We start from the raw sequence: 26,052 nt of genomic DNA on the forward strand, positions 1-26,052 counted from the left end.
AGAGCAACGCACGGACAGAAAAAGGCGCCCGCCTTGATACGACCGGTTTCGATTGTTTCTGGATCCAGTTAATTAGGTGTATGTGGCTTTCCATGGGAAAGGGCCCTTTCCTGATTAAGGCCCTTAGAGTCAAGCCAAGATAAATTGGCAGCGATTTTGATAGCCCAGACGATGCACGGGTTATTTCAAACGCCAAACTTCTATGAAATTATGACGTTTACTTGACACTTGCACCGTCTGCGCTATAAAAATGGCTGCCAAATTATCTTGGTCTGACTCTATGTATATTATACTCGTAACATAGCTGTGAAACTTAATAATATAAATTCGTGTAATAATTTTACTCTACCTAAATTGTGATCGTTCCTATTTAGTTTAAGCCTGTTATTAGTATCAAAAATGTTTTACTATTAGTAACCTATTATAAAACCAAAACTTCAGCGTAGGATGTAATTCAAATTAGTATTGTTTTCAATCTGACTCCACAACACAGGCATAGCCTAGTGTGGCAGTCATAGGTTAAGGAAATCTTGTAAAATTTTTGGTAAATAAACTATTTTTTATTTATTTATTTATTTTTTAAACTAACGATTTCAATGGAGCATGGAGCATAAGAATCCTTTCCTGATGGTCCTTATGTACAGTCAGATGCAGAGAGAGGTGACCCCCCTGCATAGACTGGTTGTATGCAGGGGGAAGGGTCACCTCTCTCTACAGCTGGGTGTACATGAAGCATAAGGACCCTTCTCTAATGGAAAGCCACATATACTGAATTGAAACAAGAACCTGTAATCAAGCTGTGAAACAAACGATTTCATTCCACATCCCGGCACGTGTAATGTATCTCGGAATGTGCACCAAAAAATCATACTAATTATATTGATGTATACCAGATTTCCCCTGTAAAGCAAAATATCGTGAGGAAACTGGACTAAACAGAACTTGTTTCCTCCCTGGGTTAGAAAGTTAGACAGCAGCGACTTTAGTATCACCTATTGTAGGTCCCGTTGAATGTCATAAACGATTGTAGCTTTAGTTTTTTACATTTTGTAAAATATGTGTAAGTAAGAAAAATATTCCTAAGATTTCTTTGTTTTCGTATTTTTAGGCAACTCTGTATTTATGTGTAGGAGTTTCTACAGAACGCTTGTATGAGACTGTTAGTCCTTTCTGTTTTTTTTTTATATTCTAAGTTGTGTAAATATCTTAAAATGTAAACAAAAGGGTGATGTGTTAATGAATGTCATAAACGATTGTAGCTTTAGTTTTTTACATTTTGTAAAATATGTGTTAGTAAGAAAAATATTCCTAAGATTTCTTTGTTTTCGTATTTTTAGGCAACTCTGTATTTATGTGTAGGAGTTTCTACAGAACGCTTGTATGAGACTGTTAGTCCTTTCTGTTTTTTTTTATATTCTAAGTTGTGTAAATATCTTAAAATGTAAACAAAAGGGTGATGTGTTAATGAATTTTCATTAATATCCATACAGGATAATGCTTACTCATATTATTGTTTGGCAATAGCAACACGTTCAGATAACTTAATTCCTGCTCATTAAAATACAAAAAGCGCTTTATTTTATACATTAAATCAGGAATACTACAAGTCCTTAAGAAAAAGTAAAATAATGGATAATGTTGAAAACTTAGCAAGCTCAAACTAAAGATTCAGTATGTTTACGTCGCTGATTCTTGCTATATACATCTTATATCTAAAATCACTCGTATACATCAAACAGTTTATTTAAAAACTAAAGTTCAGAAACCCAATGAAATCTCAAAAGAAAATATTATCGTAATAAAACACCGTAAAATGGGAGACCGATGAACTGATGAAAGTAAAAAACGATCATAACCGCATTAACGCCTGTGCCGTCGATAAAATGACGTAGATTTAAAAATATGAAATAAAATAACATAAACACCTTTAACTAGTGACAGAAAATATTGTGCGTAATCAAATGCGTTGTGAATTATTATTTTTACTATAGCGACGTCAAAACATATTTTAATATCCTAGATGTACGTCATACGAGAACAGTTTTAAAGAATAATGACACCGGTATTTGAAAAACGTGCAAGGTCTGTAAAGACCAGCACGTGGCAAGAAAGAGATAACTGATGGACTATTTTTCACGGGAGGCAAGTACTAAAAGCTAGAGCACACTGGCTACGTGCGCGTAGACCTGCACGTGCCTGTGCGCTAAAATGTTGAAGCCGTGCATGCACACGTCACGCAAACGGTGTGTCGTCTCCCATAAGAATATGTATATTACAATGCGCACGTCTACGCACATGCATCCGATGTGCACGTGTAATAAGGTTTACGAATATTCAGTTAACTGTGTCTATAATGGTACGTGAAGTAAATCCCGCCGCCGGACAGTCTACCATCGATGAGCCAGAAGCCAGAGGCAAGTATTTATCAAGATTTTCTTTTAACGCAAAATTACGTTTTCACAAAGGCAAATGCCATGAAAACAAATCAAACGGTTTCTACATAGATTACATTTGCTAGGGCAACCTTACTAAGTTACAGTTGGCTCAATAGAAAAAAAAGAAACCATGTTTACTTTTCATTCAATTTAAATTGTACATCGTTACCCTGCATACCATAGCAATAAAATTTTAGTATACAATAGCTAGTGATATGGCCAAGGGATTAGACAGGCAAAACATTTAACATAAGTATCTTTGATAGTTCCGCATTGGGCTAGCGAGGGGACTATAGCCCGAGCCCTCTCGCACATGAGAGGAGGCCTGTGCCCAGCAGTGGGACGTTATAGGCTGAATTATTATTATTATTATTTATTATTTATCTTTGATAGTTATAACCACACGATCGCCAAGCTTCCGTCACAATTTTCGCGCACCGCGCTATATCTTTTGTTCCTTTCTAATTACCTGGCTTTACGCCCCCTCTTAAGAAAAGTTATCTCAGGCAGTTTTATAACATCAACGTAAAATACATGCAACTTTTGATTCATGAGGGATATTGCGCGAGAAAAACGTCGATCGGTAGTGGCTTTAGAACTGAGTGTCTCCGGCGATATTCAATTAGATACGGAACCCTAACAGGTTTCATGAAAACTTTTTGCGTATAAGCTTTTCTGCCAACATTTGATTAACTGTTTACGACGTGACAACAGATATTGACGGCTGCGTAGTACGGTTATAATGAGGAAAATAATTTGACAGATCTCAAGTTGTTTATCGCATTAGCGAGTCCGGGACCAAAAATAATACTATTTTAGTACTCATTGCTGGTAATGACGTGGTTGATATTTATTGGAGCTATATAGACGCGGGTTTTTTAGGTTCTTCTTAACCTTTTGAACACCACGCCTATCGTTCACGGCGCCCGATTTTGAACCTTGTCGGAATGCACTAAGGTTGATATTGTCCTGTAGCCAAGCGCGTCAGATGACGTCTTTGGCGGTCAAAGTGTGACGCAAGTCACGTAAGTGGCTGAATCAAATGTCAACTTAGTTACTTTTTCGATTATTGTTTTTTTTTTTTTTCAAAACAGTTCGTCACTATGAATTTTGTATATAAGTGATAATGTTTCAATAGTCGAACTGCCTCCTATACGTATACGTCCTCCTATACGTTTACAAAGATAAATCTGAAACACCTACATAAAGCGAAAGTTGATTTATCTGTGTACTTGAGGATAGTTATTTAATTGACTTATGTGAGATCACATATTTTTACTACAATCCTATTGTATCACTGCAAACAATTCCGATGAAAAAACCAATAAAGTTCTAATGATAATAAAAACAAATCGGTTCCACAATAGATGCTATTTTAACGTCAACTCACACTAAATTTCAATGGCTCAGGGCAAACCATAGAAACATACACACGATACACGATAAACGTTAGGAAGCCTTTTTTCCCTCGGATCGTGAAGTTGGAATCCCGACACAATGTGAATTTTATTTCTTTTGTGGTGAGCGTTCCAACTGACACATAGCTCTACCTTCGTCAAGGAGGAGTTTTGGCTGAAGAGTGTCAAGTTCCGGCGGATTCGCGGCCGGCTGACTGACACTGCGGGGTTGAACAGCGTCGCAGCTGTAATTGTGTGTTTTAAGTTTTAAAATATATTTTATATTAATATGTATGGTAGTTTCTAAGTATGTACCTATGGAGACTATAGTTGCTTGAAAATAAAGATTTTCATTTCATTTAATATATGCTAGTTTTTAGGTATTTATCTATATGCCAATAGTTGCCTGAAAATAAAGATTATCATTTTGGCAATGCTAACGTCCCGTATAAGTAATCTGATATATCAAATTTCTATATAGTACTTACTGTATCTTAATACGTATCCAGTGTAATTAACTTCAATTATAAGATGCATTGTTATAAAAAACCGTCAGACATTCAAAACAGCGAAGTAATATACCTAAATTTGAGAATAAACGATCTTTATTTCTAGTCAGTCGGGTAAAAATCTATAGACCAAAAGGAAAACACAATTACATAGCCAGAGTCAGAACTCTCATTTACGTAGTTAAAACACCTTGAATCGATTTGCAAGACCGAAGTGATCCCATAAGAGCTCCTTCAAAAAAGTTTTGTCCGGAGCTCTAAAAATGAGTGCGAAATGCAAAATCTATTTGCGAACGCCATCAGAGCCGGAAGCGATCAGTAAAAAGTAAATTTCCGCAAGGCAAATGACGCAGCACGGGTGATATTCGTAACCTAATTTCCGGCGACGTGATTATGTGAAAACGTGAAACTGCATATATTTTTTTAGCAACGGCTTGACCATGAAGTAATGCGGGCAAAATGTCACGAGCTCGTGGCCCGAGTTGAGCCCCAATTCGACCGCGAGGCCGTGAGCTCAGACCTTTGGGTCCCCCTGCTTTAAGACTCGACTCCGTGTTTCTGACTTTACACATCGAATACAATGAATATTTTTTTACGTTAACGACTGGTAACTTTCAACGTAACTCAATCAACCTCCTACCCTCATGCGGACGCGGGCTTAAAGTGTCGCTAAAGTGTGTATGGTGTTATTAGAATGACAACCATAATATATGAACTGAACTGAAGATAACCAAAACAAACTGCATCAATGACAATAAGTATCTTGCTAAGTTGTAACACTTTCAAAACACACGCAGTTTTATAGTATAATGTAAAATAATTGAACTGGAAACTATAAAATGCTGACGTGGGAAAGTTTTATATAATATTAACCTTTTCGGCACAAGCAAGCCCGTAATATTCCTAATCGATGCAAACTCCAGTATATTTCTGGCGTGCACATGGCCGTGACGCACCGCGCTAACATTGTTGACGTATAATAACGTCTGAAATTAATACGCTGGAGAGCGCATTTGGAGTTTCACTTGATTTTATGTTTGATGGTCAAATCTTATATATCTATCTGATAGATATATCTGATGGCGGCCGTCATTGCGCAAGAACTAATCCCTGCATTACCTCAATAGTTACCAATGTACCAGTCTTGGCTAACAATGAACTGCTACGAAGCGTATCATGTAACGATTTGTCAATCTCATTTGTTGGTTGCCACTCTCATCTTTCATCTCGTAGTGTGCGTATTCTGCTCCACTAAAGCTTCATGGTAGTTTGTATGCAGTTGCGCTGTCGTCCTATTCAAGCTTTATACAATTTACTGTGTTAGCAATCGAGTTAGAAAAGCCTAGTGTCATTTTGTATGGGTTCAATCTAGGTGTGAGCATAGGTAAAGATCATAGGAATGGAACCAACTGCATAAAATCTTTGAACGCCACGCCTATGTACCGCGGCGCGCCATGGCACAATTGGTAGACCTTGCGGAATGCACGAAACTCGAAAGGTTGATATTGAGCTATAGTCGAAAGCGTCAGCTGACGTATTTGGCCGTCAAAGGGTTAAAAAAGTAAGATATTAGAGTCAACGACAAAGGTTTTCCCACGAACTTCAAATCGTGGTATACATGGAGAGAATGGTGAGTAGGTACTCAAAGCCGGGTTTCGAATATATATTCCGAGTGTTTACCAACTGTGACATTATGACGGACGGCCGTTACGCCGCCTGGCCCGGGGCCAGCGCCGCGTAGTAACCCTACCCCATTTATTCTATTTGAACCGCGTATTGGCCCTTTGACGTCTTTATCATGGTCAAAGAAAATAGAGGTAAAACACTATCGTAAAACCGCCCGACTATAGTATAATACTACAACTATGATCCACACACACAGGGCAAATACGTAATTCTCGCCTCAAATTCCATAAGGCCGGATGTTCACATGACTTATCATAACGGTAATATTCGACACATACCCTTTTTATAAGCTGACACTGATATTTCTATCTTTTATAGTTTCTGAGATACAGAGAGTACAGTAGGTCGGAAATGGAAAAAAAAATTCGTAAGATATAAAGCTTTAATTTGACATCGGACTTTTTCCATATAAAAAAAAAAACATTTATTTCAAGCTTTCGCTCATATCACACTTAAATGTTTACACTATAAAATTGGACATACATGAGTTAAAATTATTAATAAATTAAATTAGAAAAGAATAATAAAATTAAGAGATAATTAATATAGACAATAAAAAAAACAGTAGGGCTAAGATGGTTGGCTCTTTATCATTTGTCACCATGCCTGTCACGTTCTAACAAGTAAGTAAGTGCGAAAGTGACGCATGACATCACACGTGATAAAAATGCGACCATGATACTGCTGCAGGTCTGATTAAATGTCATTTATCATAACTTACTAATGAAGCATGCGACTGCCCAGTGGCCAACTATGGGGCTGTCATTAGCCTCCACGATCGTCCTTAGACGCATCTAAATTTATGATCTAAAATGCATTTATGCATCTAAAATTCAGATATCTTTTGAGGGGTGAATTTTTGCCCATAATTTTAGTAACATAACTACGTTTTGGATTTTATGCCTTCATTGTACCGTTAAATTAGAGGAAATCAAAAAGTTGGATCAGATTTCTTTTGCATAAATACCGTTTTTTAGATAATATAAAAAACTAAATCGTTTTCACTTATCCGGAATAAAAAGCACAAAGAACTTGCTTGATAAGAAAAAATGGTCCAGATAAGCTATCTGGACCATATAGTTCATGACATATTGGCAAACAAAAGTGTCAATTTTATTTTGGCTCTCCAGAAAAGTTGACTTTCACATCCGACCTTATGGAACTCATTGTAAAAATTAAGTATCGACATAGCTATTTTTGGTTCTGTTTGAGTTTTTTGCATTTATCAGTCATTCATTTAGAAGTCACGATAGTCAGATTCCACTTCAACTTTTGATTTTGAACAACAATTTGATGGCCAGTTTTTATATCGGCGTGTTTGGCAAATCGTCATCGTGTCACTAATTGATGCCGACTGTCGCTAGTTAAGTTAATGCAGTAGGCTCAGATATCGGAGTTTTTGAAAAGTCGAGGCGCTTTTTTGTATCCCAATGCGGTTGCCAAAAGTTGTATAAGCAATCTTTGGGCCTTTCTCTAGGGACTTCAGCGATCGGAATCCTAAGCCTCTCAAAATTTAAAATACGCTAAGTTACGGAAAATTCCTAACTAGCATGATTATGATTAAGTACCAGGTATTTTAGTTTTATGGTTTAAAGTATATATTGCACGATTGAGGAGTTGTCGAGGATCCACTGTATAATTCCATCGAGAAAATTATTATCCAAACCGCAACTGGCGTGCGCCAAAAATAGACCAAGTTTCCCCGAAGTCAGTAATGACTAAATATCCATGTAAAGTACTGCCAAAGTACTAAAAGATTTCCAAGAGAGATTCTACCTACACACGCCGTGATGCGAAAAGTTACGTGCCAAGCGTGTTTAGTTAGTAGACTCGTTTTCGTAATAATAATGTACTTAGGTAATTTTAGATGTGATTCACTAACGAAAAATAAAACTGGTTACTCACTACCGCCTAGACTGCATAATTGCTAGTTGCGAAGTTCGTGTTGAGCTATTTAAAAACTATAGACAATATTTTGGCACAAAATGTCTCAAAGTTTGAACGAGAAAAGTCAAGGGCGACCCATTGTTCCGTGTGTGTTCATAGCTGGTGATAGATATTCAGTAGCTGAAGATTTTATTACTAAGTATAATCATCACTGCGGTTAGTGGAATTCATGCCATTTCCAATTGTAACAGAGTTGCATTTCTTTTGTTTCGCTTGATTTCAAAATATGCAATTAAAGTAAGCATAATCGGATCTGCTCCTGTCTGTTTTTTATCTCTATTTCTAATGAATTAAGCATAATATACTACATTTTCAAGCCCAATAATGTAGAAGTCCTTTGTCAAACTGATATTACCAACGATAGTCCTTAAAAAACTAAAGTTGTATGTAAATAACAATCTACTAACTACAACTAAAGCTACAATTTTTCATACAAATATTGGGCATCAGTTTTGTGACGGTCCGTACAAAATGTATGTGAAAATGCGTCTTCAAACTGTCAATTTTCGGACAGTTTTTTCCTTGTTAAATCTATAGTCCTCGCGAGTCTAAATAGAAATAACCCAAAAGTTGATGGTTTCTCGAAAAAAGTAAATGATACACGTTTTTGTTGAAAATGTCTAAATATAGAATCTTAAGAGCGCCATCTAAAATAAGCTTTCACCGGGTTCCCTACATATTTATTACTCGTGTCGTTTCAGAGGGCCTACCGCGAAGATTTGGACCCGGTATGTCCTTAAACTACGTCCAAAAGAGAGGTATATACTGTGAATTTCATCTTGCTTAGTGTGGTAGGGCACAGCACAGCGGATGTCATTCCAGATCTAGGGCAGAGCCCAACTGGGGAAGTACCTCCACCTTACAGAAAACCGCAGCCAAATAACACTAGACCCTACTCATAGTGCTGTGTTCCTGCCGGTGAGTAAGGCTTCCAGAGCTCAACGAGGGTGCGGGGTGTTATACTGATCCGATTTGTATTTCAGTTCTTTTATCGGGATGTCACAACACGGCGGAATTTATATCGGCATCTGCGTTCTATTTCAAACCTGTCAAACGTACGTTTTGACGGATTCGCAGAAGCGAATCGCCTCGCTAAAAATACGTCGCCCATTGTTCGGCGATCGATCTAGCTGTAACGACAACAGTTTTTGAAGTGGAGTATATATAATATTCATCAAACTACCAAATTCACAATGTTTTAAGATTGCTGTTAGATGAATTAACTTAATTATTATATAGTTCTGTATAAATCTTAGTAAGTAATACAATAATTAGTTATGTCAAAGATACATTGATGGAGTAAGACGTGTAAAATTTAAGACAATTTCGTGCTTAGAACGTGATGGCGCTGTACAATAGCATACATTTTGCAGTAACTCTGATTGTCAAAAGTTGACGTTTGACAATTCAGTGACCGCAAAACTTATGGCGCTGTATCTGTTTTGGATATCAAACTAAGGGGCACGTTTTTTTCTTAGGCTATATATCTCTATTAAGTATAATCAATTCTCCTTGGTTATGTTTATATAGGTCGTTTGGTTAGTCTAGTCTTGTTAAACTAAGTTTAATATAATAGCTCATTAATGTAACCTATAACACATATTTAGTATATATGTTAGTGTAAGTTGGTTAATAAATAAACAAACTTTTTCTTGTCACTCTTTGCCAATGGTTACGTTTTCCTGGGTCACAAGCTTAATTGTGGTAGTTATAAGTTTTATCTAAAAAAATAGTGCGACATCAAAGAGTAAATTTGTAAATAAAATGGAATGGAAAACTATACCATTTCTATACAAAATTGATGCCATGTTTAAGCATTTTACGTCACAAATGTTAGTTACGTTAAATGACAGTTACGAAGAAAGTGGCGCCCTCTTTTTTAGGATTCCGTACCCAAAGGGTAAAAACGAGACCCTATTACTAAGACTCCACAGTCCGTCCGTGTGTGATAGCTAGACAGTTGAAATTTTCACAGACGATGTATTTATGTTGCCGCCATAACAACAAAATACTAAAACAGAAGAAAATAAATATTTAAGCGTAATTTTTTGCGTAATGGTACGAAACCCTTCGAGCGCGAGTCTCGCTTGCACTTGGCCTATTTTTTTTCTAAAATTTTATGTTGTACTTTGCTTTGTTAAGTTTTTTTGTAATTTTATGTTGTTTAAATTTTTATATTGTCCCCTTACAGAATAACAACAACAAATAGATGATGCACCCCGTTACATGTTGCCTTTTAGTTCTGTAGCGACATAGGTTACACGCAGTCTGGGGTTTCGCCAGTCACCAGCATTTTATAAATATTGCAAGGGCGTTCACGCACGCAAGGCCAGGGTAAACATTCGGGCGATAGAACCAAAGTTCCATTGATTGTATTTAATGTGTAAAGTCTAACCCCTCTATACCTCGTTTTGTTGTCTTTACAAAAGACTACACGATCTTGATGTGTCTTTTTATTTAAAACTGTTTAAAAAATATAGTAATTATTACCTATGAAACCAAAATAATGTATTAATTTGAACATACACGGTGTATGTGTTTTTTTTACTCCGTTAACTTCGGGGTGTGCCTAAGAGCGAAATGGCATAGTACTTTTTTTTCGAAAAATTATTCTAACACGAACTTTATATTTAAATCCATCAAACAATTGAAAAGTATGTATCAATGACATTTAGAATATCGATCGTACCGAGATAGTACTTGCGTGTAGTAGTAATTGTATAAACTCATACTAAACACTAATCAATATGTGAACAGTCCCTAAGGCAAGTGTACACGCTCGTAGGGACCTTGTCAGATAAAAATAAATCGTTTATTATCTCCAAAATTGAGTTATTAGAATACAGGTTTCTTTCAGAAAGTTACTTAATGTATGCTAAGGAATTGAAATTTGAACCCCATAAATTGAAACCCTTGAAATAAACGAACTTATAAAAAACACCATGTATATGCTATATAATGTTACAATACTGACTGTGACTTATTTTTCAAGTGTTTTCCAATAAAGAGACACGTTAAGGTCATGTAGTCTTTTTCTACTGCTATAAAGACCAAAGTGTAGTTAGTAGCCTAAGTTCATAAAACTTAGCAACCTCTTACAAATCTATGTCAACCTTTTAAACGCCAAGAACATCATCACAGCGCCAAGGGCAACTATAGGCGTTATAGCGGACGCTGTCAAAGTAACCTTCACACTTTTAATCAAGGTTTACATTAGCTCCCTTGCGCCCGGGAGCTTGGCATTTGAGTGATGTTTGTTTATATAAAGCGTTCAAAAGATTAAATTTTGTCTCTTTCTAACAAACAACAACGTCAAAATGAAAGATAAGGTCAAGAGCTTGTTATACTTGACAAGCAATTATGCATAACCTCATAAGAGTGCTTCCAAGTTGACTGCTAATATAGAAATGTAGGTGCAGGTAGATGGCACAATTTCTTCTTGAACTTTGCTCATTGCTCATTAATAAATCTTGTTATAGATATTGCAGTTAAGAAATGCCATGATCATCAATCGTTTCATTTGACTATCCCGAAATTTAAATGCCTATATAGTTGTTTTTGCTGTTGAGTAGGGTTTGCAATACGGATTCGAAATGAATGAAGTTATCCGGATCTTCCCATACATTTTAGATCCCTCGAGCAAACCCTACTGTTGAGTGAATATCAATCAATTTTTCGCGTTATGGCTCCATCAAGGTTGAGTGAATATTTTCGATACAATATGGTGGACGCGGAAAGCTATTTTACGACCAGTATATAATTATTTCATATAACACTTAAAATGCAAATAAACCGGCCATAAAATACACCTCCATTTATCCTTCACACCAGTGTAAACAAGCGTACAGTTATTGTTATTCAAAATATAGTACATTATTGCAGAGGCCGGGAAAGCAATTCGTGGACGAGTTTCGATTTTCGACAAAGAAGACGACAATTGGCACAACTTATTCTGCCATTAAAATTCGTTCATTCAATATAATTGTGCAATATAAGCTGTATGTGTACGCACGAGATTCTTAAAAAAATATAAAAGTTATATAGTCTTTGATTTTATTAAGCAGTATTCGCACGATCATACACAACGGTCTTGTAAGAACGAGACATGACACAGCTTGAAATGATGCTGACCGGGTCGTGTAGACGCAGCCCAAGGAAAAGATACAATGTGCAAAAACTCTTTTGCGACTAAATTATCTGGTAAGAAGTACCAACTGTATTATTTTGAAAAAAATATTAATTGTAGACCTTTATATCAGCTATAACGTAACGAAGAACTGTTAGTGTCGCTCTTCTAGAAAGCTGTGTCCTCGCTGTGTGGGAGGGAGCGCAATGACGGAACATTCAAAAAGCCGATATAAAGAACCATGTATAAGGGCTAATTTGTAATAATTATGTATGCTACCTCTCACTTACCTGGACAGTTTCTGTTTCGCCATCTCCCTCTCCGCCCCCACCGCGATCGTTCACAATGTCCTGCAAAATACACCCAATCAGTTGTTGAACGGTAATAAATACAGGTTGTATTTTTTAATGTCTCGGGGCCAACAACGACAATCAATAATCATTTGATACCTACATTTAACATTTAACTGAACGTAGGTGCACTAATAAGAATCTCGAACGAAGTTAATACGTCGCATATTGCTATCAATTTGAGTTCTCGTTTGTAGTATATTCGGATAACTACTGGTGACGTGTTATGCTGAAATAAACGTAAATCGGAAGGACTTAAGACCCATATTAGATGAAGTGAGATGGCGGAATAGACGAACATTTGCATCGTGTCACTTCTAGTTTAGAGTTACAGGTTGTGACCATGCGAAGGTAATAAAATGATTAATATAACTTCGGCATTTCAAACCTAGTCAATCGTACGAATGGGTTCTATTTAAGAAATAACATATTAATATTCACGCAAATGAAATATAAAACGCGTTTTTTAAATAATGTAGCCTACAATTTTACAGCTGTAGTAAACGTTATATTATAACGTGAGATTCGAACAAAAATGTTCGGCGAAAAGACAGTATTTGCCATTTCCTTCTACATTTATTTAATTTCTTATGAAATTTCGATTTAATTTCCATGTTAACGGGAGCTTTTGGGCGTGTGGGACAGTGTCATGTCCAGTAAAAGAATAAGAATAAGTCGACGTGGTCGACGTGGATGGAGCGTCGCTCGAGCCTGCGCACGCTGGATCACGTTCATCGCTTGCTGTGTGCTAGCGGGCGACGCGTGTGTGACACGGTGTCATGTACGATACTCACATCCATGTCGACGTGGCCGACGCCGGTGGAGCGCCGCTTGGGCCTGCGCCGGCGCTGGATCACGTTCATCGCGGCCTGTGTACTCGCGGGGGAGGCGTTCGATGATGATTTGCTCTCGGAACTGCTTTCGCGCTCTTTTTCATCTTCGCCTAATAAGAAAAAAGAATTAATAATTATATTTTTCAATAGAAATTACGTCAATTACTCACGTTTCCTAAAATGAATTAGCTCCATATATTATGATTTCGATCCCTTCGAATAATTCGCGGGTTAAGAACTCTTCTAGAACAAGTTAAGGTTATGCGACTTTGGAACTCGTGGTGTGGTCCTTGAGATTTTGTTAAGTCGGTGGAGTCTGATGAGCCCTTGCATGTTATACACTACGACCCTTACGTGCGTCATAAAACTGCTCTCCTAGGTAAGGTATTGGATTGGTAGTTTGCTCATACTGCTACGAAGCGTCTCATCAGCGCTATATTTCTCCTTGGAAGGCAGCGGCGTGCTCGTGGTGGGCGGGCGCCGCAGCAGCAGTGACGGTCACGTGGCAGCCGACCCGCGTCTATTTCATACAGTGCAACACTCACCGGCGCGACTCTCCTCCTTGGACGGCGGGGAGGCGGTGTTGGCCGTGCTCGCAGCGGGCGGGCGCCGCAGCGGCAGCGTGACGGTCGCGTCCGTGGAGCGCGGCCGACCCGCATCCTCCAGCTCAAACTGAACACACGTACATAGTAATATGACTTCCGAAAACCTAGTGCAGTCAAGTAAAAATATACATTTCTAAAGATTATGACAACTTATTGTGGTGCCGTGACCAGGATTCTTTATGCTTTTAAAATACTACAATTTGTTCATTTTACAACACAAGATTACTGAAGAAGTAAGCTATAGTGCCACGAGCTATAAAGAAGTCTCATACCGTTGGCGAGCGCTTCTAAATTATTTCTTTCACAACTGTACACAGAAAATCGTGGAACAACACAATGACAGGATACATTCAATAGTGATATGGGGAAATTCTAGAATTTTCCCACTATCACTACAACGCGGTAGCCCCGCGTTGTAGTGATAGACACAACAGAACCAAATAAATATATCCACAATAGGATATTTGATAAACTTTAACTGGAGCAAACAGGAAGAGAATAGGTATACCCCATTTCATTTGCGATGGCGGGATTCCACTTGAGACGCTCATAAGGCGAAAACAATAAAAGACACCCGGCAAACGTTTTTACGACGTCGTGTTTTACATGTAACCCCAGTATTGATCATTTTTGTTTTATTATTTAACCACACGCTGGCTTTGAAGAGCAGAGCTCGTAAAGCAATTGTTAAACAATAGATCAACATTATGGTTCTCTTTTTGCAGTTTCAAGTGTAATCCCGCCATCGCAAATGAAATGGGGCTATATATGCACAAAACTCAAACTTTAGTACCTCAAGACTACTTTGCTGTTGTTCGCTATATTACATTTTTTGCCGGTAAACCTCGAATTAACGTCGTTAAGAATCACTCGAGCGCTAGGCGACAAATAAACCAAATGTATATATTGTACAGAAAGTTGTTGCTTCATGTTATCTTCTGGAGCGTCTAGTTTTTTAAAGGGAGATACACACTGACATCGTAATCTTCCGCGTCCAGACGACTTAAGTCCTAATTTGTGGATATGTTCACCTGGTTCATGACAATATTAAAATCACGATGAGCTGAAAGAAACTTACCTTAGTGTGACCATAGACAAATCAATATGTACAAAGAAAAAAAACGCGGAAAACCAATAAGTAAATGTACAAAACGTCGAATGTACATAAATTACGATAGTTAAGTATTTAGACGAGATCCTCTACCTTGTTTTTTTAGCATAAGAAAAAAGGATAAACATTTTTTATGTGTCTTTTTTATTAAACAACACTTTAAATAAATAGTAACTATTACTTTATGAATCTTCAACTTCAACATTTATTCAGAAAATATGCCACAAGGGCACTTTTACACGTCAACATGGAATTTACATGTATGATATATAATTGTTACATATTTGCTGTGACATATTTAAAAAAAGTATTTTGCAATAAAAAGACACGTCCATATTGTTTACCTTTTTACTAATGCTACAAAAATAAAATCTTGGCAATTTTTCTCGACTTTTTGCGTCTTAAAATACCTTTGTCTATGGTGCAACAAAGAAAATTCCATTATATCGGAAGCCATTTCATACAATATAAATGTTCCTGGGTTATGTATGTACCCATAGTAGGTACAAGCTTTGCTTAGTTTGGGGCTAGGTCGAATAGGCTATGTATGATTGCCCCTTAATGTGTATTTATTTTATTATTAAATTAAATTAAAAAAAAAAAAAAACTACATATGTTGCACTACGCCGAGATTTTACGAAATAATTTGATTTGATTGTATGAAATGACCATTTCCAAAAAAAGGTGAAAAATTTGTGTCCTTTAGGAAATGGGACGCAGTGTATTGTACAAGTAAATTTCTTACCAAAACCAACACGACAATTCGCAAAGTGAAACTACAACGCCAAGGTCCCTTTTCCTCAAAAAAGACACTTTTTGGGTTACATACACATGCTAAGCCCTCAGTATTAGTATAAATGTGTTAGTATTACAAATAAGCGTTCATTTATAATATAATTGCAACAAATAAATAAATAAAGTATAACAGCAATATTTAAGCCAACATTTATACGAATTGAGGTTCTCCATAAAATAAAGGACATTGGATTGTTAATATTTTAGCACAGTTATTGTAAACATATATTCCATGCATGTTTCAATATGGCACGAAATCGAAGCCTAATAGCCTTGGTTGAGATTTTGTCAACATGCTCGAAATATTTCCGAATATTTGAGACTTGAGCAAACGCGACTCAGAATTTAGATTTGATATTCTTTGTGCATAAACTGTAGTGAGCACAGAAGCTTGTTTATTGGTACGAAGTGTAATGAATAGTTTACATTTTGATTTCTTTTTCATTTAGACCGCTAGATTATTTTTTCTAAAAGAATTTAGAAAGGTAGACGAACACACCTGAACTCTAGGAGCCAGCACATACTTAGAGGAGACAAGCGTTTGCGATTCAGGTCACGAGGTGGCAGTCCCCTCCAACACGCAGTCTCGTTGGACCTTTTTTAGCTTTAGAAGCTTATGGACTAATACTATTATACTTAAAAAAAAATGGAAATGTATTAAATCGCCTGAGGTCTAGATGACAATGCGTCCAAAGTATAAGGAGCAGAGTTGTGCCGTTCAAATGTTTGCGTTCATCCTTTACTATGGGACATAATCCTTTTAAATATCAAAAAGGGAACGTTCTCGAGAACTTCACAACTCTTGATAAGGAGCGTACAAAAAGGAAAACGTTCTTGAAAACCCAAAAGGAGCGTCAAGATTATGTTTTCGATTAAGATCACAAGATGGCAGACCCTACAACGCGCAAGAATGCATGCTTTGGCGTAAAATGTCAAAGTGTAAGTTTTCAATTTAAGACACATTGGCAGACCCTCAAAGGCACACGGTCCCTATACATAGGCACGGTTTCATAGTTTTTTATCACGCGAATATTTCTACTGAAGATAGGGGACGAAGAACGTCAGTGGAATTTAGTTTAGAAAAGAAGAACCAAGTAAAATAGTGTCGCGTTTGCTCTTGTCCCGCTAGCCACCTTATTGGTCGGGTCGAGCCGGAGCCGCCACGACGGACGCCGCTCGTGCGGCGCGATGGTCGCGGTGGCGGCGGCGGTCGCGCACGCCAGCGCGACGGTGACCGCTACGTCCCGCGTCTGCCCACATCACACACGCACATGACATTCCAACGAGGCATTTGTCTCGCGAGGCAATTTTTGACGGTTCAATTAAAGCAAACGCGTGTCTGAAAATTGCACGGACCCATTACGAATGGAATTCATTCATAAAGTGGCCATGCACTTTCGCAGCTGGGATACACACATTCCATGAATGTAAACAATCTGATTGAAAACTGAAAGTTCAGCAGCAAAAGTGGTTATGTGCAGTTTTCGAGTAGCCACTTTGGTAACTGTACATTTTTCTAACAACCCCATAAACAGAAGCTAAATAAGTATATCAACCTGACTGTACATATTTTGTAATGAACCCTATAAATACATAATAAAGACTTATTACTATAAATTCACAAGTCACTGGAATGTCACGTGCGACCTTACCATCGCAAAGCTTTCATTTCAAATAATTACAGATAAAACGTAGGGCGAGTAAATCCAGGAATAAAATACCAATAATTAATTTATTTCTAAGTCTAAGAAGAAATGGTGCCTCGATTTTGGCAGCAGAAGACACAGCGCCATGTGTTTTGTGGTAACTGCATTGTTTGAGTGTGTGTGTTAATGTCTTTTAAGTTATGACAAGCAGAGTTACCATGTAGACGATTGCCTGTCAAATATCAAACGGTTGACCAAAATCGTACTTATGTGAAATATGGAGTCCAGAAATAAAAATGTGATTGAGTAAATTATTTTCTTTTGAAACAGTAAATTCCAAGATATAATCGTAAAACATATGGCAGCAAATAGATGCAGCGCAATGTGTTTTGTGGTAATTGCAATGCAAAACGTCAATTTATGACAATCAGAGTAACCGCATTATGTACAGTCAGTCAGTACAGCTGTACAGTCGACGTGAAATTTATGGTTATACTGCTGCACTTTACTCCTTTGTAATAAGGCGAAACATGTAAACATATCTTTGACGTTGACTGTACAGCACCCATTAACCGTCAAATTCGAAGCACCAATTTGTTTCAGACTTCACTCGTTTTTTAAATCAACAAATCTTTGTTAAACTGTATGGTTTGTATTTACAATTGAACGATATGTAAGCTCTACAATAGTAAATGTTGGTGGGAAGAGTGTATTACAGATGTAGTACATAATTGATTTCCATTGTATTTTCTCGGAAACGTTCGTATTTGTCACTCTACTTCACTCGACCTCACTACTTTTTGTACCGAGACTGACTGAAATAGCAAGACACGTTCATAAGTTTTCGTATAAAACGGTGGAAAATAATTATGTACTACATCTGTACTGTTTCTTATCTGTCAAAATTAAGTCGCATAAGGATAAAAAGTGTACAGACGAAAGTACTAGATACTTTATGAAAATATAATGGACGTCCCAAAACTATGGGACATGAAGGGGAAGTACCTTAAATATCGTAGATAGGGTATTTTGCTGAAAGAGGACTTTATGTTATTTTTAAAAGTAAGTAATTCTGCATTCAAAGATTTTCTAAAAATTACTTGCTATACATAAAGTCTTCTTTCAGCAAAATACCCTATCTATGATATTTAAGGTACTCCCCCTTCATGTCTCATAGTTTTGGGACGTCCTGTATACTGTTAACTACATATACATTTTATCAGTTCGTCAAATGTACGCTTTTTTATTCTTACTGCTGTACTTAAACATTCTTAATTTTGAATTTGGAAAAACTGCTAGCAAACCTTTGCCTTTAAAGAAACCATTCGAATAACCTTAATAATTTAAAATTTCTTCAGGCGAACATAGAATAAATTGAACATACGTACAAACTTACTAAAATAAGTTTAGGTACACATTATTTCTACTGATAACTACGAGTATTATAATAATGAATTTATTTTTAGAGCTGAAATGAGAAAAACATGAGAGCAAATAATGGCGATAATGTATTGTTGGTAGCCAAATTGATAGATTTAATTACAACTGCGGTATTAATTACTGTAAAGTTAATCAATTAATAAATACAAACAACGGGGTTCGGTGAATAATGACCAAACTGAAGTGAACACAAAATTATCGAAAAATCAAACTCAATAGTATTTACAGAACAAACCTAATGATCATTAAGCTATTTATTAAGTTTAACTGGCGTATTATTCTATGCGACATATTTCAGGGAACCTAGGTCTCATCTTTCAAACACTAACTGTGATGAATAGCGTTCGCTATATGTAGTGAGATGCCACGAATATTCGGCAACTATTCGGTATCCGGCCTATTCGGCGGAATACCGAATGTCTGTTGCACCTTTTTTTTCGGTGTGGGAATGCTGTTACACATCGTTAAAAAAATTGAACATCAAGGAAAGTTTTTATTCCTGTATTCATGGCCTTCACTAAATTAAAAAGCTACTTTGTCTCACTTCCTGGAGTGACGAAAGTAGACATGTTCGAGCTGCTGAAGTGAAAAAGTATATCTTAGGAAACGTTGTGCTTTGTTGGCGAACAGTTTTCATAAATAATATACTCAAAATGTTCGCATGTTATGCCGAATATTCGGCGCTACGACCGAGAGAGGGGTCTATTCGGGGCATCTCTAATAGTGGTCGTGAACGCTACGCATGTTAGTGCTTGAAAATTGAGACATATCGTGCGAGTGACAAAAAAATACGCGAGTTATACAAAAAAATTAGCTTAACGATACTATGACTCATGACAGTTCAACTTTGAACCTAATGACCGATAACATTTTTGTAAAAACCAATAAATATGCTTTAATATTATAAGTTGTTAACCCGCAACCATAAATTAAATGCTTCAAGAGAATTACTTATATATCCCCATAGATATAGATAGCCATTACCCATAGATATTTGCTTGTAAATGTTAGTATTAGAAGGTTACATACCGAGTTGTTTTCGACGGGGACCGGTGAAGGAGCTTCTTCTTTTTTGGGACTAGCTGGCGCGGGCGACTAGAATAAACATAAGTTTTTTTGTTACAAAAATGGTGCAGTCATTTGCAGGTTAAGGATTAATTTAAAATGGACAACCATGGGCTTCCGTTTAAATTAGTATGAAGCGAGCAAACGGCATTCCAGCCGAGTCGTATTTAGTGCTTTTTCTCAAAAGGTGCAAAAATATTAAATAATATTATTAGACTTATATTGACCGGGATATGAACCGTGATTACCTTTTATATTGTTTTCGAGCTCGCGATATTTCGACGCAGTTACTTGCATTTAGTTCAGGGGTAACTGAAGATAGCGGGTGGGTGTGAAATTTGTGTAGACCGCGCTCGGTCTTCCCTCATTCGTGCGCGTCGGCTGCGTTCGCTTTCAACGTTACCACTGGTCGCGTCCACACTTGTTAGTCTATCCCAGCACACTACACTCACAGTGTCACTACGCGTGTTTGATTCGAGATATCATTGGTTATTGCGGTTTCGGTAATCACGGTCCATATAAGTCTAGTGAAACTAACCTTGAATCATTAAAAACTAAACAATAAAGGCGAATTTAGGCTCTGGACCCAGAATATCACTTGTAATATAGCTTTATTATACCTCTGTGGTGCCATTGCCAGTCTTTTTCTTGACGAGCTGCTCCGCGGATTTGATCTCGTCGAGCGTGACGCCTTGAGTCGACCGCCTCGTCTCTCTCACTCGCTTGGCGTGCGCCTTTCGTTGCGTCTCGCTCTCCTCGTCGCGCACCGGCGGCACGAATGACCTGTAATATTGAGCCTAATTACTATGCGTGTAAGGTGGTTTGTTCATTGTGCAAATTTTCCTGAACTGAGCGTAACCTGTTAATTTTTAAATTGTGTGTGAAATAAAAGGGTAGTTTTACCATAAGCATAATGTACTATATTACTCTATTCTTTACATATTTATTATTAGGTACTACCGCTCTTTGTTCAGATAAATTTGATTTTTACTTCACAAAATTGCAAAATAAAAACAATGCATGCTCATGCAATATTCTACATTAATCTAAAAAACAGGGTGTAAAAAAAACAATATTTATGTTTAGCTTTCAAGAAGCAAAAACAAAACGTAATTGGATTTTAAATCAAAAAGTTAACGAAAACCGTAACACGAATGTTAACTAAGGAGCTAGCACAACTAGTTGCGGTAAACCTAATATCATATCTCTGTTTCGTACAGTGGAGGAGAATTCATTGGAATATTATTGCAAGAAGCTGCCAATAATTATATTTTGCTTAAATGAAAAAAAAAAAGTGGTACGGTTTATCAGGCCTTTGCAATAATATTCTTCAATATGATTATTTTCATTTAAAACAAAACAAAAATAAGAAGTATGCGCTTGTGGAAGGACGCAATGAATATTGTTAGTTTTAATCAAGTCACTGCTTTATTTCTAAAATATTAAATTCTACTTTGACAATTCAGCGACCTCAATAGCTGAGAATCTACCGCGAGAATTGAAATTTCGTTATCTGCCTCAAATATGCAACCGTGATAGAGAGGCAGATAGCGACATTTCGATTCCCGCTTTTAGGCGGCCCTCTGTTCTTTTCAGCTGTCAAACTCGTTGGCACGGGTTTTCCTTACGCTCCAGCCACAAAACACACGCGCCGAGCGTGCACACTCGACTTTTACTCCGGTCGCCATACATTAATTAAAGCAAAAATATGGCAATCGGCTTTCAGCAATGAGGGAGCACGATCAGGCCATGCGTTCCGTCACTTTCGGCTTAAACTCAGTATCAATAGTAGCGGATGAAACAATGCACGAAAAATATCTGCCACTCGGGAATTATTTTCGAAATCGTGATAAATATTTACAGTTCACATTCAGAAGATTCTGTTACAAAAAAATGTTCTAAAATATTTAAAGGAAAACGGTAAAACTCACGTAAATTATTCGTCGCTATTGGCGACATGTTCGAACCCACCGAAGTCCCCTTGCCCTGTCAGCGCGCGCGCAACGGGCGGTGAAGCGGGCGGCTCGTGCAATGCGTCATGATTACTCAAACCTGAGGTAGGACCCCCGATGAGTTACAAACAATGTTGCCAATAGCGACGAATACTTTACATGACTTTAACCGTTCTTCTTTAAATATTTTAAAATATGTCTCAAGAAAGTTTAATTTCAAAAATTGTTCTACATATAGACATATCTTCAAGATCAAGACAAGATGAAGACCAAGTGCGGGGAGTTCGAAAAACTCGATGTTGATGTCAACTTTAGCCAGTCTTCTCCGAAACCACGGGGACAACGCCGTGCTCGAAACGTTTTAGGTAAATTTAAAACTTAATACGCGATTAAGTCCCGTTTCCATGACTTAATAACATATCTTTTTGTTAAGATGTTAGAGAATGGCAGATACGCATAGTTTGCTCCGCTACTTGCTGACATACAGTAAATAGTTATAACTTATAGGTCAAAAGCAGTGATTTGACAAAACGCCGCAAGCAAAACACACCAAGCAACATTTCAACAGTACTTGAAGAAGTTCTTGAATATATTCCCGGGCGACAGTTTGGTGGGGGTCGCCGAGCTGGACGTGGAATTGCTACTGTCCGCGTCCGAGGAGCTACGATATATCACTATACTATAGTTACAAGGTCGGGGAATAGGTCATTCACAATACTAAAGTAAGGCCAGCGAAACGAGATAAAACATGTTTTAAATGTTCCCGGCCGACAGTTTGGTGGGGGTGCCGACCTGGACGTGGAATTTATTTATATTCTTTTGGTTTCATAGGTTAGTCACTATTTCTTTAAAGCCTTTTTCAATAAACAGACACCTCAAGATCATGATGTCTTTTCTAATGTTAAAAAAACGAGGTGTAGTGAAAGTGACGATTTATAATTTCTACGGATAAAAGAATTCATCAGTTCTAGGGTGTTCATCCTCACATCCTAGAACTTAAATGGTCGCGTACTGTGCGGCTTAAGAGTAATTTCCTCCCACGGACGCTTCGGCTGTAGAATGAGCTCCCTGCCGACGTTTTCCCGAGGGGCTATAAGGGGTTTTTAAAGGGTCGGCAACGCGCAAGTAATATCTCTGATGTTGCAGGCATCCATAGGCTACGGTGACTGCTTAACAGCAGGCGGGCCGTATGCTTGTTGGTCACCGAAGTGGTATAAAAAAATCAAAGAGCCTGAAAGTTTCCTGACATTTAAAGTTCGCCTTTGTACTTATGAAGTGTACTTATTCCTGTTTCGTTTTTCTTTTTTGTACAAAAAGTGTTCTACTACTAACTATTACTAAATTTCTTACCTCCTTTCGTTGGTCTTACTTAACATTACAATGGCTCCAGCAACCTAATATTTGAACAACATGCTTATTCTAATTTGTGTATAATTGACCTCGGCACTATATACCCAAATTCTTATATTTTCTATAACACTGTAGCTGAATCGAAAGTTTGGGGAGATGCACTATTTCAGCAGTAGTAGACAAAAACTTCCTACAAGCGTTAGGTTTGCCCCAAATATAACGACGCGGAATCGGCAAAAGCCTCAGTTCGGCTCAGATCGCATCGGATGACGCCTTCCTCCTAAAGCCAAGCCATACAAACAGAAATCCAATATTACCACTGAAATTTGAATCTATTATCTAGGAAATAGAGTTGATTTTGCGTTGTTTGATAATTGAACATAATAATGAATTAAGCGACTTTATTCCAATTGAATATGATTTAAATTTCATCGAACAGAAGAAGTGATATAGGTAGGAGGACCCCAAGGCCCAAGCCTTAGGAGGATAAATGGGTTTTATATCGACTTTTGCCGATTCCGCTTCGATATATCTGGGGAGACCCTTAGGGTGAGTTATTATTCATTACGTAAGTAAATAGTAAGGAAGTTCATAGACCGACATTGTGTAGAGAAATATCGTCACGCTTGTATTAAGTTAAAAGACTACCTATAATTAATTGTGTTTTTTCTCATACATACATCGTTCATAAGTATTTACTCCTAAGACCTACACAAAAACTATGAGTAACAATAAGGCCAATACGGGTAAGTGTGGCTGCGGGCTAAGAGTAACTTAGCCTTTATAGCGGGGCTTGTTTATGCGTTGATTATTATTGCGAGTTCATACAGTTGCGACTACGCAAGTAACGTATGTATGGATTCGAAATAGACACTATAGTATTTTTCAAACTGGGTAGATAGCGTGATAGTGTCATCTCCATATAATTTATAACTTAAAAACGATTTTGAAAAATACTATAATCAATGTGTAAACAGAACCCAATGTAAAGATCAGCCATACTTATCCCGCAGCCTCACTTAGCCTAATTGACCTAACCCCTAGTAGGCAAATATTAAGTCGGTAGTCTAGTCTCTATTCAAATAACATGGTCAACTATTAATACCTTTACTTGAACGGGGAAATATATCAATAAACAAATACCGACGCATAGAGATAAGTATTTCAACCAAGGTGTTACTGATTGTACATGAGGTATAAAGCCAATCAAAATTATTATGTAATTGACGGAGTCGTACAGCACCATCTAGGCAACAGTCAAACTTGAAGCAGAAATATGTCATAGACCTTACATATCTCATACAATAAATGAACTTTTGATCTCAACTATTGTTTTGTTACATAACAAACCATGTAACCTTTAAACTATACCCTTCACCAAATAATATCTACTCATACAGACTAATACGGGTAAGGTCAATACCGGTAAGTGCGGCAGCCACACTTACCGGTATTGACCTTAATTATTTACTAGGCTGACATTGAAAGAAATATCGCTATCTCGCTCACACACCGAAGGAGCGTGCAGATAAGAGTCGAACCAAGCTAACTCTGCATGGTACTGGCATTTATGACAAAGTGTGGCAATGGCATCAGAAAGTAGAAATGAGACCTCACTTTTTTTTCTGCCACAATCGATGAAGAGTTAGCTTAAGGTCACCACGGCGACTTTTTGCAGCGATACAAAAGTGATGCTGAATTAAAACAGCCTGACTGTATCGCTACAGTAGCGCGTTTGTATCGCTACTGCATCGCAAATGCTACATCATGAAGGGGTTACATGCCGCGATTCTGTCACGCGTTCCCGAAACGCGCGACTAAATTGCTGCTAAGTCGCCGTGAGCGAGCCTTAAGGCGGCATTCCACCAATGTGCAACTCTGTGCCGCATAACAATATTCACGCACACTGAAATCCCGCCTTAAGACGGGTTATAACAGCGTACAAAAGTACATACCTCCTGACAGTGGTCTGTGTTGTGGTGTTGGTGTTGGTTGTGTTTGTGTTGGCGGCGGTGGACGTGGGACTCCATGTGTTGGCGTCTCGCTCTCGCTTTTCCGCTGTCGAGTTTAATCTGTACGGGAACAAATGAGTTAGTATTGGGTTGTGATTTTTGGTTTATAGTGCGTCGAATCATATACTGCCAACGCTGTTCGCGGAGCGAACAAAATAAAAATTGAAACACACTGAGCATACGACGGGAGCGAGGCATTGCCATTCCGTTTAACATACGTCAACGCTGGCAGTGTATGAATCGACTAAATCTAACCATAAAATAATTATCAAGCGTCAACAAATTGCGTATTAAGTAATAACTAGAACTAATACATGTCGTTTACATCGAAAGTTAAACAAGTCAAAATCTAGATACGCCGCTAATATGTTGACGCTTACCAAATGCAAAGTAATAACCAGGTACCAATATAGATAAATCTTCTACTATAAGATCTCCTAAAACTACTTCTGAACCATTCCCAACTAAACGGCCAACCACCAGGAAAAAACAAAAAGAAATTATATGTACCTAACAATTAAAAGTAATCGATCTCAATACCAGGTATAAGTTAATTATTAATCCCAAATATAACTTTGATAACATAAAACTAAGAATTGATATTTCAATAATTTCGTATTAATAATCAGACACAGTATCTTCTCTACACATCATCCCGTCTAACTACATAATAAATAAACGTACGTATAGAATATAGTTGAAAATGTCTGAAACGATTTCTTCTGCTCAAATCCTAATCTGTTAAACAAAACGCATTGTTTCTTTTAAGCACCGTGGTAACTACCATTTGACA

The 26,052-nt window shown here is 37.5% G+C and overlaps 1 protein-coding gene across 8 annotated transcripts in view; it reads right to left on the minus strand.

Annotated features, from left to right (window-relative positions):
- LOC133521332 (protein phosphatase 1 regulatory subunit 12B) overlaps positions 1 to 26,052 on the minus strand; it is a 102,479-nt gene that overhangs the window by 22,991 nt on the left and 53,436 nt on the right. For 5 of the 8 annotated variants that reach the window (XM_061856674.1, XM_061856278.1, XM_061856792.1 and 2 more), the window contains 8 exons: positions 25,203 to 25,319; positions 22,469 to 22,558; positions 20,566 to 20,728; positions 19,910 to 19,975; positions 16,928 to 17,044; positions 13,829 to 13,955; positions 13,245 to 13,393; positions 12,391 to 12,450 (listed from right to left, as the gene is read on the minus strand). In XM_061856674.1, the coding sequence (XP_061712658.1) occupies positions 12,391 to 12,450; positions 13,245 to 13,393; positions 13,829 to 13,955; positions 16,928 to 17,044; positions 19,910 to 19,975; positions 20,566 to 20,728; positions 22,469 to 22,558; positions 25,203 to 25,319 (889 nt within the window). The remainder of the gene's footprint in view (positions 1 to 12,390; positions 12,451 to 13,244; positions 13,394 to 13,828; positions 13,956 to 16,927; positions 17,045 to 19,909; positions 19,976 to 20,565; positions 20,729 to 22,468; positions 22,559 to 25,202; positions 25,320 to 26,052) is intronic. The other 3 variants (XM_061856431.1, XM_061856750.1, XM_061856510.1) reach the window with 2 other exon arrangements.

This window comes from Cydia pomonella, chromosome 1 (assembly GCF_033807575.1).
Source record: "Cydia pomonella isolate Wapato2018A chromosome 1, ilCydPomo1, whole genome shotgun sequence".
NCBI classification, from domain to species: domain Eukaryota; kingdom Metazoa; phylum Arthropoda; class Insecta; order Lepidoptera; family Tortricidae; genus Cydia; species Cydia pomonella.